The 13690-nt window shown below is 42.6% G+C and overlaps 1 protein-coding gene across 1 annotated transcript; it reads right to left on the bottom strand.

Moving 5' to 3' along the window:
- Nucleotides 1-2383: 2383 nt before the first annotated feature.
- Nucleotides 2384-12478, bottom strand: LOC119461484 (procathepsin L-like). Its single transcript, XM_049673116.1, has 8 exons — nt 12357-12478; nt 11398-11522; nt 9387-9529; nt 6691-6882; nt 5805-5996; nt 5122-5287; nt 3235-3340; nt 2384-2571 (listed from the first exon to the last, which is right to left on the bottom strand). Exons 2-8 carry the CDS (start codon nt 11498-11500, stop codon nt 2472-2474), a joined length of 1002 nt encoding a protein of 333 aa, XP_049529073.1. The 5' UTR covers nt 11501-11522; nt 12357-12478; the 3' UTR covers nt 2384-2471.
- Between the last annotated feature and the right edge of the window lie 1212 nt (nt 12479-13690).

Raw genomic sequence — 13690 nt, 5'->3', positions numbered from 1 at the left:
AATATACCTGCATGCCGGGCCTTCAGACTCCAGGCCTCCACCATGCGGCCCACATGATACACGTGATCACAGACTGCTCTGTCTCATGGATCTCAGGATTGGGCTCACTTTACTCCGCGAGCAACCTCAACTTTACTAACGTTGTACGTTGGGCTTGCTGATATAGCATGATGGAGGCTACGCCTTTTGACCCCATTTCGACCTTTACGTGCCAAATTCCCGCAAAGAAAAATTAACTTTATTAAAAGTTGATGCTCTTGAAGACGTAGATTTGATGCAGTGAATCCATTTAGGTACTTTTTGTGATTTCATTGTGTAATTATGTCGATAACCGAGTCAGTCACAAGCACATCTTTAAGGGCATAGTGCAGGTGGCTATATAAGGCGATTCATGATGCGCATGCTGTCCTGCGTTTAGATAAGCTAAATACGAACGAACATGAAATCCCGCGTAATAGTTAAATAAAGCTATCGTTTTAGAAAATCCGTGACTTCATGAAGTCATTCTTCCCGCTTTCCGTGTTGTTATTTTGTACGTGGAGCACATCTGGCTAAGTTTGTAAACTGCCTCATAACCAAGTCACCTCCTTACGGACATGCTGTGGGCAAGTGTGCGTTTGCTATGGTTAGCAAAGTGGCCGACATGACGGTGACTCTTCTATGTGGTTGGTCTTGATAATTCCTAGAAACAGTTCTCTTTTTTTGGTGATGCAGTTTCATAATTGCGGGGCGATTGGTCATTCTCATAAGCTTTGCAAATGGGCATTACTATGACGACAGAATAATCAAGAGAAAGTGGAATGGCCAAAAATGTGTGTAAAAAATCCCACTTTAACCCGAAAGGTGAAATATTGATAGTGATAGCTAGGTACTGGAGGTCTACACGAAGTAAGCTACGCAGCTTTATATAAACTACAGCTATATAAACTGCAGTAAAGATTCGCTTACTAATAAATTAGCAAGCATGGTCCCACGTGCGCAGAAGCTAACAAGAACACATTTCCCTCAAGGACCCTGAACTGATCCTCACTGTCACAATGCTGGCGTGATGAAGAAAGACGGCAGCTGGAAGCAAACCCTTCCTGCTGACTCTCCCTTCATCACGTATCATGAAATTGAGATTTCACTAGCTGCAAACGGCTAAAGGCGCACGGAATCAGAGTGCGCAAGAAGCCACCAGCCACCTTCGCTGAAGCTTTATATTTGCGCCTACCACACATTTCTTCCAAGATTTGGCGCGTCCGCGTCGTATGCGCTTAGCCGCGCGGACTGCCACGGCTAGGATAGTGGAGGAGCCACACTTACCTGCCCTCGTAGCGTGCGCTTGATCACGTGACCTCCAACACTGGGTGCGTGGGAAGACGGCGCACAGGAGGCCACCATGCTTCTCCGCTCACATTCACACGGATTCTCTCGCACTCACAGCATAAGGTGCGTGGGGCGCACCAGGATCTTATCGCAAAGAGACTTCATACGGAACGTCACGGCGACTTCGAAGGTGACGGCGAAAAAAAAACCCCGCACCATCCCTATGATTGCTATCGTAATAAAAGCAATGAGAAAGCAATAAGAATTTGAAGGAATAGTTTTGATCACGATATTGCCCTGACGTGGAGCTGGCATGACAACTACAACGTGGTTCCGTAAATCTACTGCAAAGCCGTCTTTCTCCTGCGTTAGGTATGAAACCTAACGTGCGTCTGGTTGACCTCCCTGCCTTAAATTTTTTGTTCTCTCTTTCTCTCTGCTGCGTTGTAGACGGCACAACAAATCAGAGAATTTGCAGGGTAACTTCCTACCAAGTGCGAACATAAAGAAGGTCGAAGATGTGAGATGCAAATTGCAGACATGGCTGAAAATTTGATTCAGGGCCTAGATACAAGGAGGAAGTAGTAGCGGCGTCGTCCAGCTCGAAAACGAGTATGTGAAAGTTTTCAGTGCTAAATGTGTTCTGTGAAAGTATCGGCCAAGCATGTTCCTTTATTAATTTATTAGGTGGATATGAGACGGTAGCTTAGCTTCCGATATAGTTTTGTACGAAGTTAAATTCATGATAACATAGCAGATATATTATCGCACAGTCAAATAAGGAGCAGAACAGGTGCTGTCGTACACAGAACTCAATACCATCTGGTTTCGAGGAGCACAATTTTTCGTTTTTGCGCTCTTTGTTTCGTGTGTAGTAGTACTCTTTCCGGCGATCTTTTCTCAGGCAAAAAGAAAATTATATTCCATTATCAGATGGCTACGCAATCGCTCTGTGAAAAAAACTGGCTTTCGTGCGAAACAGTCAACTGTTCGGTTACAGAACTTCTGTGTTCAGAAGGTCTGCAACTGCTCTTTTTATGAAAAAAAAGCGATAAAAACAGAACACATGTCACAGTGTCAAAACCAAGGTGATTTATTGCAGTGGTTAAATTATGTACAATTTACGAAGCGTTTAATGTAATGTCATGACGTCAAATCGCTAGTTAGACGAGCGGGTAGCTGGCTGAAGAGGCGATGCCGCACTGGTTGTCTTTGTCACGGGACATCTTGATGTAGCCCTTATCTCCCCAGGTTTCAGCCCAGCTGAAAGGCAATTGCAAATAAAACGTGAAATAAACAACCTGCGGGCTAAATTTCACAAAACATCAGTATACTGTTTTCGCAACCTAGGATGTTGCTAAGTGTGCGTGACGGTGTTGCTTTGAAGTAGAAACAGTTAGACTGATATAGGATCTAGTTTACGTTTATAGGATCAAGACAGCGATGGAAACGCGTGCTTATGTCACGGCAACGTTCAGGCTGTGTGTGGTGTGGTGGAGCTCGCCTAAGTGTGGCGCAGAGCAGTGTGCTTTTCACTGCTGCAACAACTGCCGCATCTGCTTCCACGGCGTTGATGCGTGCTTTTGCAGAAAGAAAAATGCATTCCATTAGCTGGCTCGCGACACGACACCCTGCCATCGTGTGCTTCTCGGAGAATGGAGCAAAGATAAAATTACGCTCCGCTATACCTAAGCGCTTGAGTGATTGGTGGAAATGCATCCATGTCGCAGCTGTTCGCATACCTCGCAATTACGAACGTGTCTCAATCTCGAAACTGCAATCCACAAATGTTAACAGAAACGTTAACTAACCTGAAGCAGCGAAGCGCAACTCTTCGCCCGAAAAAGTTAGCATCGTGTCAACCACGTCTGAATTTTACGTGATGCTCAGCAACTGTTTTCTAGAATACTCAGTTATCGTTCTCACCTGTTCTTAACAAGCCAATACTTCTTGCCGTTCTCAACACCATAGCCGACAGCAAGCACACCGTGGTCCAGCTGTTCGCTGCTACATTCGGACTCGTCGTACACTCCTGTAAACAATACAAGAATTGACACCGTGCGTTCACACACGAGTTTCCTGCGAACAACTACAACAACAAAGGATGACTTCTACCTATTTACCTACTATATACCTACTGATTCATACCTTAGCATGAATCAGTCAGCAGGTTAAGTTTCCCCAAAACTTCCAAGCCCTCGTCATAGCGCTGATCCATACAGTTGTCATTTTGGGGAGCATTTTGTATTTCTACATCACAGAATATTGATTGATGACGAAGTTTTCCATGACAAATCCAGTCGTGATTAGCGTAGCTCAAGCACAGCATCGTGTGTCTCTCCCATAAAAATACGCTGCTCGATGACTTGAATGATGGTGAAAGTGAAGGGACACTAAAGTAATGAATTAAGTACAATGACATGAGAGCATCACATCACACAGTGGCTGCCACAGTAAACACTGCACCTACTAGTATAAGCTAAATGTTAAATACGGGTAAGAATTAACGCTCCCGACACCGATACTTTCTCTCCCAAAACCAGCTCCACAGTTCTCAAGTAACAAGCTGTTCATGCGAAATATGTAATAATACTTCTCCTCGACAGAATACTAAATTTGCTTCTATATATTGTGAGTATTATTTAGACTATATCAAATTTTTAAATATCATGCCTGATTGTAATCCTTGAACTGGATTACTCGAAGAGAGGGATGTTACTCCCGCAAAAATCAAAATGCGCAATCTACTAATTAGAAAAATTTCAATAATTCAGTTTTTACCAATACATTTATGGCAGATATTAAAATTTACGAATCGTAGCCGGTGAGATTCAGACATATAGATTTGGAACGAAATCTGAGGATGGCATTCGAGATGCGCGCTGTTTCGCGTGCGGTAAAAATGCACTGTTGTTTCACTTCATTTTTTGAGAGACCGCCGTTTTATGCATCGAAACCCAAAGTACCTGTAACGCCAGTGTATTTCGCAGAGACAGTTCGGAAATTATTATTTTGAACCTGCTGCCATCCTGAACATTCATTTCAAGTTCATATGTCTTGCGAATCCATCGGCTACAATTATAAAATTGCAATATGTGCCATAAGCTGATTAGTTAAAAACTTAATTAGTATATTAGGTTAAATATTTTATTACACATTATGATTTGTTGCACAAATAATGTCAGCCTCTTAGAGTAGTGCAGTTCGAGCATCAGAATTGTGCTATCTGCCCCAGGCTATTTCTTTCAAAATTATGTATAGTTTAAAATAGGAGACCTGGTATATTGTCACAAAAACATCATGGCACAAAATGCCAGCGGCGTCTAATTTGTATCGGTGCTTGGGTTGTAATTTTATTGCAGAAGTGAAGTCAATGCACCGAAATAATTTTGTCAGGGCGCAACAAGTGATATACGTATCCACAATAGATAACAATGGTGTTAGTGGATAGATTACTGAAGAAGATTTACGGAACCATTTCAAAATAACATGTTGCAAACATACATTGATGCCAAGGGTGAGGTCGCCAACGGCGGGAAGTTGTAATTTCTTTCCACTATTATTTTTTTCCTTCTTATTCCTGCATTTCATTTGAAACCTTTTATTCTTCCCAATGCTTTCTTTGGTTCCATTCTCTGTTCGCTTCACATGGTTGTTGCTAAAAATGCGCGCTAGCTCGTTTCCCTTGATTCTTTTCTCCTATAGTAAATACATAAGCTCTGAATCGAAATATCATGAAACACACAGTAGATAATAAATATGAGGCGCTTTGCACTCGTCAATAGAAAATACAAGTTGGCGACATGTACTTACCTTCAGAGTAGAGCTGGAATGATGAGTGCGAAGCGTCGATAGCTACGGAAACTGGGCCAACGGTGGCAACCGCCTTCTTCAGGTCATCTTCAGATCCCTGCTCGATGTCCACGAAGCCGGTGTCGGTTGCACCAACATTTTCCTTCTTGAAACGGCACTTGTCATCCTGCATATGACACGTTTACGCAGTCGAAAAATAAACGTCAGAAGCTCCCACTCCCACTAAAAACCGCTTTTATAGCTGAGATTTCTTCGGTTTGTGTGTGAGATTTCTTCGATAACATTTGGACGACAAGTGGGGCGATTTGGTAATGTTGCATAGCAATTGTGAAACAGCGCTCAGAAAGATTAGGATTAAGGAAACGCGTCACACCTTTCTTTGTCTTTCTCTTGTCTCAGTCATTTCGAGCGCTGTTTTACAATCTCTATGCCTCGGATATTCTTGCATGGCAGATTCTATGATATTTTACCTAAATTAGAAGTTTCTGTTTAAGCGTGTTTGGCAGTTCAGTGTATAAGCTGAGATCATCTTCCTAGATACTTTAATACAATTTTTTAAGGACTTTGATGGCATCGTATAGTAATCGCTAAATACGCAAATGATCTATGCTGTTGTTAGAAGTCAGTAGGCTGCTGCATGGCTTCTAATGACCTGCTTCTGGAGTGCGTATACGCTCACTTACCACAGCCTCATAAGGATAGCTTTTTTCGGTGTCAATACCATCGTTCGCCTTGATGTAGTTGAAAGCGTTGTCCATGAGTCCGCCGCTGCAGCCCTGGTTCCCGAAGTCTCCGGAGCAGTCGACCAAGTTTTGCTCACTGAGTGAGACCAGCTTGCCGGTCTTCAGGAAATGCTGGCCCTCCAGAGATCCCGTCTGGAAGCAAAATCATTCTTCTTTTGTTGGATATAGACATCACAATATTAAAGACTAATGTAAGTTCTGCATTTTATTAGCAACTGCTTAACGCGGCTCGGGTAAAGCAAATAGAAAAAACGCGATTTCTTCACTAAAAGCGACGTAATGCTGATGTTCTTTGAGGCGATTAGTCGCGTAGAGTTATCCGGCTTAGCATGCATAGATTTTTTTCAGTTTGGCTAAGAAATGAAAAAAAAAACAAGTGTATTTGAGCATATGTCCGCTACCTTCTTTTTTTCTGAATTTTGATCAGCTATGCCTTTAATACAATCGCAATTCGCTGAAACCATCTTGTTTTGGCGTTATGCGTTCCATCATGAACGCCTCAGGTGCCCATTCAGGCAATTGCAGCAAAAACACAAGAAATCATATAATGCTTATGTTAACAGCGTCTTTTTGTGTAGAAATACGCACGTGAAAAAAAAGGGGGCATTGTGCTTTACGAGACACCTGGTTAATGATGTCGAAGAAATCCCAAGTCTTGCCGTTGCAACGTAGGTTTCTTCGACGAAGGTATTCCTATTTCGCCAAAAGAAAATCATGTGCCGAATCTAACTGATCCCAGATTAGAGCTTCTAAATAACAGTCCAGTTGCCCTGTGTTAAGGTCTTTTTGTCGTAATATGTGCTATTTTGATGGCTTCAAAACTCACGGCGCTAAAGGCCCAGCAGGACCCGCACTGTCCCTGGTCCTTCACGGCTGTCACGGCTCCTATGTCGCGCCAGTCGATAGTTTCAGGCAGGCTGCTGTCATTGACGTTCGCCGGTGGCAGGAAGGTAGATCCCCGTCGGGCGGTGCGCTCACCACGGTAGCCATTGAACATCTTCACAAACTCGTGCGGCAGCTTCATGTGGAATAAAAAAAAGGACTTCATTACCCATGCTTGTCTCTGTATGGCGTTGAATCGATATTTCGTGAAAGTAATTATTATGCTTAAGGGTTACAATATGTACAGTCAGTGCGGCGGGGGCAATAGGGATGCCAGAGAACATGAACATCGTGCTCAGCACTTACAACATGAGATTGCTGTATTCAAATATCGCAGAAAGAAAAGTGAACACACTGCCTCACACAGGCACAGACACAGAAGAAAGCGTTTTTCAGTTTTTCTGTTAAAATATTCAGCTTTATTGATGTGCCTGTTAAGAGTTTAGCCAGCGGACGAACATTGCAGCCTGAGTGCACTAGCTCCTTTCAGGGCAAAATATTGGCAGACCTTCGACGAAGCTCTCGAGCCATCGAGAATTTCATAAGCTGTTTCTTTCAAGCGGAACACCTGACACTTTGCTAAATGGGAGTAATTTGGGTTAACCTTAATTGACTACATATATAGGAACTGCGACGTATGTATTTGGCCTATCATCACTTTCTGCTAGTTTTAATACATCGACGAAGTTAGCATGCTAAGAGCTGTTTAGTTAGGGTCTCTCCACTTTATAGTCCCACAAAGTGCACGCAATTGGTCAATTACTTTAACGAATCAAAATTCAAGTTTGCAGTTTCATAGTTCGAATTTATTATTGTAGTGCACGGCTAGTGCCGCCAAAAGATATTCGTAGTTAAATCAGGTTTACAAGCTTGCATAAACGCTGAAAGTAGACCCACTGCAATAAAGCCGATAACATGCGGGTTTTAATTCCCGCTCGTGATGCATGCGATCACCCCCTTTACTTGCTATATTAAACAAGCGTTGTCGAAGGGAAAGCACAAAAATACTAAATAATAATAGCTGCTGCCATAGCCAAAGGGTTCCTATGATCATGCGGAAAGCAAGAACTTAGGTTGTTTTAAATATATTTGGAACTGAGAAGACAGATACCGATTTCTGATAAGCATGGCACATTTTACATTCTGCTCGATGCCTAAACGTAATTATTTTCGGAGCAGGATCACAAAAGCTGGGGATAATTGCTTAGTATCAGTCCATATATCGAAATATTGTTGTAACTAACCACATACGGTGCTGGTTAGGCCAAGAAAATGACGGTTGATTTGACAGAGTAGATTTGTCCAGATTTGAAATCCAACTACAACGATGAAGAAGTGACCATCCATCCGGCTAAGCGTTTTAACTGCACGGCTCATATGCCTACGGCGGACATTCGTCACCTTTTCTGGTTATGCCCTTGTACTCTAGGATATTAGGCACAAAATGCTCAAGGGAGTAAAGCTAAAGGAGAACGTTCCAGATGGCTTTACCAGCGGGATAACGGACAGCAAATGCGCTAACTCATTGCTGCATACTTGGGATTGTTTTACCACATTGACAACGAGGACAAGCGAGTGGACAAGCGCCAATTCTCGCGTTTTTTCGCGCGCTAATTCTCGGACTCTCACAGTCGCTTGTCCTCGTTGTCAATGGGCTTAAAACAGACTTAAGTACCAGGCCGTACGTCAACGCTTGTCGCTGCTGCAGTACCTCCAACGTGAAGAGCTACACGCGCTTATTGAAAGCCTGGTTTGTTCATTTTGACTAAATGTGCCTTGCGATAATACCAACAAATAATAAAAAAATCAGTTTCGCATAATACGTTTAAATCAGCAGTATACGTGTATATTGTTGGGGCAAGGTTGGAAAAACTGCTGAGTTGGTACTTGGTAATTGTTTTAAGAGCCTTCAAATAGGATCTAAGCCGAAGAGGCGCTGATTTGCTGGTTAGCTGATGCGAGCGAAATCTTAGCATGTCGCCTCCCAATTTCAGCGCATCGCGGCCACTATCTAATCTCTCAGATCATGCCGAGAAACTGTGCTGGTACTCAACGTTGTCGTTTGCTTCATTTGCGATGAGCGGTAATGGCGTGTTCTTTTTTTTCAGTTTTCGATCAGAAATGTTTATGTGGGCCAGCTTTTTTTGAGTACTAGCTCGTATTTCAAACATACAGTTTATGCACCGAGACTTATCTACGTATCTATCTGAAGCTAGGTGCGCTTCGCCCTCCAAAATTTTGTTGCAGTTGGCCCTTAATGGTTTCTGCGCGGTTCATAATATTTCACAATTTCACAGACAAGCAACGCCCAATATTACAGCGTATACTAGCGGCAGAGAAGGACTACTGTAACGAGCCCTGCTACATTGCTATATATTCAAGCGCATTAACGGCGGTCGAGTGCTGGTTATGTACCCGTTTATGTGCGTGCATGAGTGTATGTTCGTGCGTTCATGTGTGGGTGCTTACTAAATAATCCTATGTTGCAGGAAAGCGAATATGAAGGTTACCAACTTTTTCAATATCAAATAAATCAGCTAAAGAGACAAAAATTATAAAATTTTGATAAACATCCTAGATATTTCACCTCACTTCCATTCACTCTAAACCAAAACAGCAAAGCATAATAACACTACTCACCAGATCACCGAACTGGTTCATGCCAAGCTTGTACGAAACGAGTCCTTTAGCGTATTTGGCATTGTGCCTAGCAATCAGCAGACTGTTCTCACTAAAAATCTTGAACCTCAGGAGCTCCTCCATGTTGGACTGGTAGGATTTGTCTGCAATTTAATGTTAGGTACCAGACCTAAGTTTTTTCGAAGCAATGCAACAGTAAGCTCTCCTGCGTACTGCTAAACCTGGTCTTTCTCGCTGTGATGTATTTTCTTACACCTTCGTAGAAAGGATAGCTCATGTAACTGTTAACTTGCATGTTTGCATTTGCGCATCAACTTAGCATTTTCAGTAAACTTTGCGCTTTGATTTTGCAAATAATTGCTTCTAGCTACCTGAACGTGCTTTATTAAAACGCTAAAAGAAAAATATACCGCAACAGCTGTTGTTTGTATAAAGAATATAACATAGTACAATATAATCAATAATAAAACTTATTATAGATTCTTGCAACCTGGGTGGTTTTTATGCTTATCGTAAACTTAAATGCTCTCAATATATAGCTACCTCATTTTATAGGACATTATTGTGCAAAGGGAACTGAAAAGGTCAGTTTTGAATTTCGTCCTGCAGGAAATGGGGCACACTTGCACGTGGTATAACCAGCATGCTTAACTTGAAAAGTTCACATCGCTTGATGCACACTTTTTAGACAATTATGCAGGCATTACAAATGACACGTCTTAGACAAGAGCGTGTTGATGAGCGAAATAGAACTTTGCAGATAGAAATAACAAATTGACATGCAAATAATTTATCTACTGGAAGTGGAGTAATCATGCATCAAACACTTAAATAGACCTTTCAGGGACACCATGGGTGTTACCCTGCTTATTCAGTGAAGTACTATCCTATTGTACTTTACGTGTGGTTAAGCGCACGCAATCCTAGATTTCCTGCCCTGACAAATAAAAGTAACGGCATGCTTATAGTTTACTTCGTCTTATTGAATTTTACGTTTTATGCTATTTATTTACGACTGCTTCTTGTGGTGCTGGATTAATCATAAACGGAGTGGCGCATGCTGCATTCTGAATCCCGAGTTTTCCCTAACACTTGACTCGGTCCTTCCTATAGACATCACGCCAATACCAGGCTCCTTCAATACTACGGACCCTGTTAATACTAATGAGGGACGCCCCTTCATGCAGACAAGAACGCGTCAAAGCTTTAGCGTGTTCTCTAATCTATTCCTCAGCACATAATGCAGTCTATGAACGCGGTAAACGTTACCGGGAACTCTGTGGACATCGCCGAGCCCTGTTGCGCACTCCTACTACTGCCCTTTGATAAATAATATCAATCACTGAAAAGTGCTGTAGCTATTGCATTATATTAAAAAAACATGAATAAGGTTACATCATCTTTGTTGAGCGGCCGACGTCGGCGGTATTGCGTGCGAACGTTGTTTACGAGATGCAGTCAATGAAACTAAGCGACATAGTAACCAGGGTTCTTTAAAATACAGAGCAATCCATGATTCCAGGGGCGAAAAAAAAGAGGACGACAATGTCATTTTTCTTCACCTATAAAGATGACAGAATTAATTTGAAATTTTGTGTCAAAACATTTCGCTTTATCGACGGGGACAATCAATAACTACGAAACTTTGGATGTGATACTTGTAGCAGGCAATTAAGAAATAAAGCCCCCAAGAAGGTATTTCCCAAAGGTAACGCTATCGCTTATCATATCGCACAGAAGTCGCACCCGCTACTAAGGTTTAACTTAAACGCGTACTTAACATGGATAATTGATATCCGTGGCACGTTGTTTATACACACTCCAAAAAAGCAAAAGATCTGTCATATATGTGCAGCATTAAAACAAAATGTAAGCACACGTTGATCTCTCACGTTTTTTTTTTTTTCGTCAACTTCTGCCTCCGTTAAACTGGAATGACTTTTACGTCCAGAAAAGTAACAGAAGTTGTTGATGCTAAAGATATCGCTCTAAAGCAAGGATACGTGCTTACTGTGGGTAGATTTGAATGCCTCCCATTGGGTGCGTAGGATTTCTTGAGAGCTGGCTGCAGCGGTTACTGCCACACAGGCACAGAGTAAGCTAATTCGCAGCATGATGGAGGCAAGGAGACAGTACCTGAAATGAAACGAGCGTCATTCATTTATTTAGATGCAATTACTTAAAGGAGCGGGGGGGGGGGGGGGGCTAATAGAAGAAAGGGCATGCATTTTATATACACGACTCACTGAACATATATCCGAATTCTGTCGTTTCAAGCAAGTTCTACATGAGCACGCAATGAACGCACGTGACTTGCGCGTCACGCCGCTGTCATACTTACGCATTATAGGAAGAAGAGAAATTTAAAGAAGATTTATTACATCAAAACAGTATGAATAATACGAGGCGATCTATTCAGCCGATACGTTGACGGTATGGCCAGCAGCGGCCTATCAGGAGAATTAGGAGAATTGCTATTTCGTGAACCGCTAAGCGGTGTAAGAATTGGAAATCAGGAAGCACTGGGATACCGCATCAACCTCTATAAACAGGGACGTTGAGGTAGTGTAATGAAATCTGGAGACATATCTTTCAATAAAAACTAGAACAAATGTTTTACATCACTTTTATTACAGCGCAATGATTTATGTTTTGTACTGTGTAAAGGGGTACTACTACCAATATCGTCCACTCTAGTTTATTCTCGCCATTATGAGAAAACATGATCTACACTTATTTTCAGGTGTTCAAATGTACTGCGTGAGTTCCGAATGTTGGAATTATTAGCAGTCTTAGTGTTCTGACCTTTTCAAGAGGCGTAGTGGCATACGGCACGCCTACAGCTGCAAGACATATTCTGAGCAGATTTAGCTTGCGCTAGAACTGAACAAGTCTAATAAGTGACAAAAAGCTGTTTTGCAACCTATGGCGCATATAAACCCGATTAACCCTCGATGACCTGAGACTTACCTGGTGGAGAGCTCGACTCTTTCGATGCACCCTGCGGTGTGGCTGTGGCGTCAGATGATCTTTATACCTTTCGATTATCATACTACGTCATTTCTCCAATTGTTATTGATCCAGCAGAGGGAAAGTTCACCCGCGCCATCGGAGGCGATAAGCCAGCCTGATAACGTTACCCGGTCGTTGCTCGAGCAGCGAAGCTATGTGCTATTGTTTGCCGGACAATCGAATTCTGAGGCCAGCTCCGTCACGTGCACTAGATAAAACGCCAGTGCGGTTCAACTCCACCCGCTCACGAGGCTGCGATCACCGCCTTCGCTACTGCCGGCGTAAAGAGCTTTCCAGATGAGAAACGACTTTGCAGAACGACTTAAATGATGCGCTCGCTTCGATTACGAAAGGAGAGAATCTAGGCAAGCTTGGTCCGGCAGCGCGCTTCAGAAGTTGCTGCAAATAAATTCTTGTATGTTTATATGCTATAAAGTGTACAACGCTAACGTCTATTCATGCATTAAGCTCGCTGATTATGTTTTACAGATAGGTATAAGCAAACTCATATGTAGATAGGCTTACGAAGGGGAAATCTCGTACCACTTTTTAAACCAACGACATATAGGCATGTAGATCCAGTGGATGAAAAGTAAAAAGATATTTAGAATTTGTCCACTTTAGAGTATTTCTTGGGTGCTCACTAGAATGTCAACGCAAGAGATGTCAGTAGGGTCAGTATAAGCCTTTTCGTAAACTGTCAGCAGGAGGGTACGCATTTGGGCTGGTTGGTTCATGAATACAAGCAGAAAACAGCGCTAAACGACAGGACGAAGAGAAGGACACCGAAGTCAGCGCTGTGGCCTGTGTCCTCGTCGTCCTGTCGTTTAGCGCTGTTTTCTGCTCGCAGTCACCAGGATTGTGAAACGCAGGAAAAACAAGAATGCACGGTGGAGTGTATTGTCGCTTGTTTATAATCGCGAACGAGATTTGGGGAATCGAGCGGTTGCATGTTTTGCTAGTCACAACCACATGAAGCCTACTCACAATTAAGGCGAGGAAAGCATAGGGACAATTTCATATTTAAGAGAATTTATCCATTATCTGCTGCTGAGCAATCCTCTTACTGTTAACTAATGCTCGGTCTGATAATTTCAGGCCGAAAAACCGTAGTAAGTTTGGCGAATTTCGTTTGGAGTGTTGTGGTAGTGGTGCTAGGATTTGAGGTGCTGTGGCAGGCGGTATCCGCCTGGCATTCTTTGCTGGAACTTCTTGTCCCTGACCATGTCGTATGCTCTTAGTTAAGTTGACAAAATGCGCGCACCACGAACAAATATATTTCTAGCCTTTGG

The sequence above is a fragment of the Dermacentor silvarum genome, chromosome 8 (assembly GCF_013339745.2).
Source record: "Dermacentor silvarum isolate Dsil-2018 chromosome 8, BIME_Dsil_1.4, whole genome shotgun sequence".
Classification (NCBI taxonomy): Eukaryota; Metazoa; Arthropoda; class Arachnida; order Ixodida; family Ixodidae; genus Dermacentor; species Dermacentor silvarum.
Note: the sequence above shows the minus strand (reverse complement) of the source record. Positions and strands in the feature narration are given on the sequence as shown.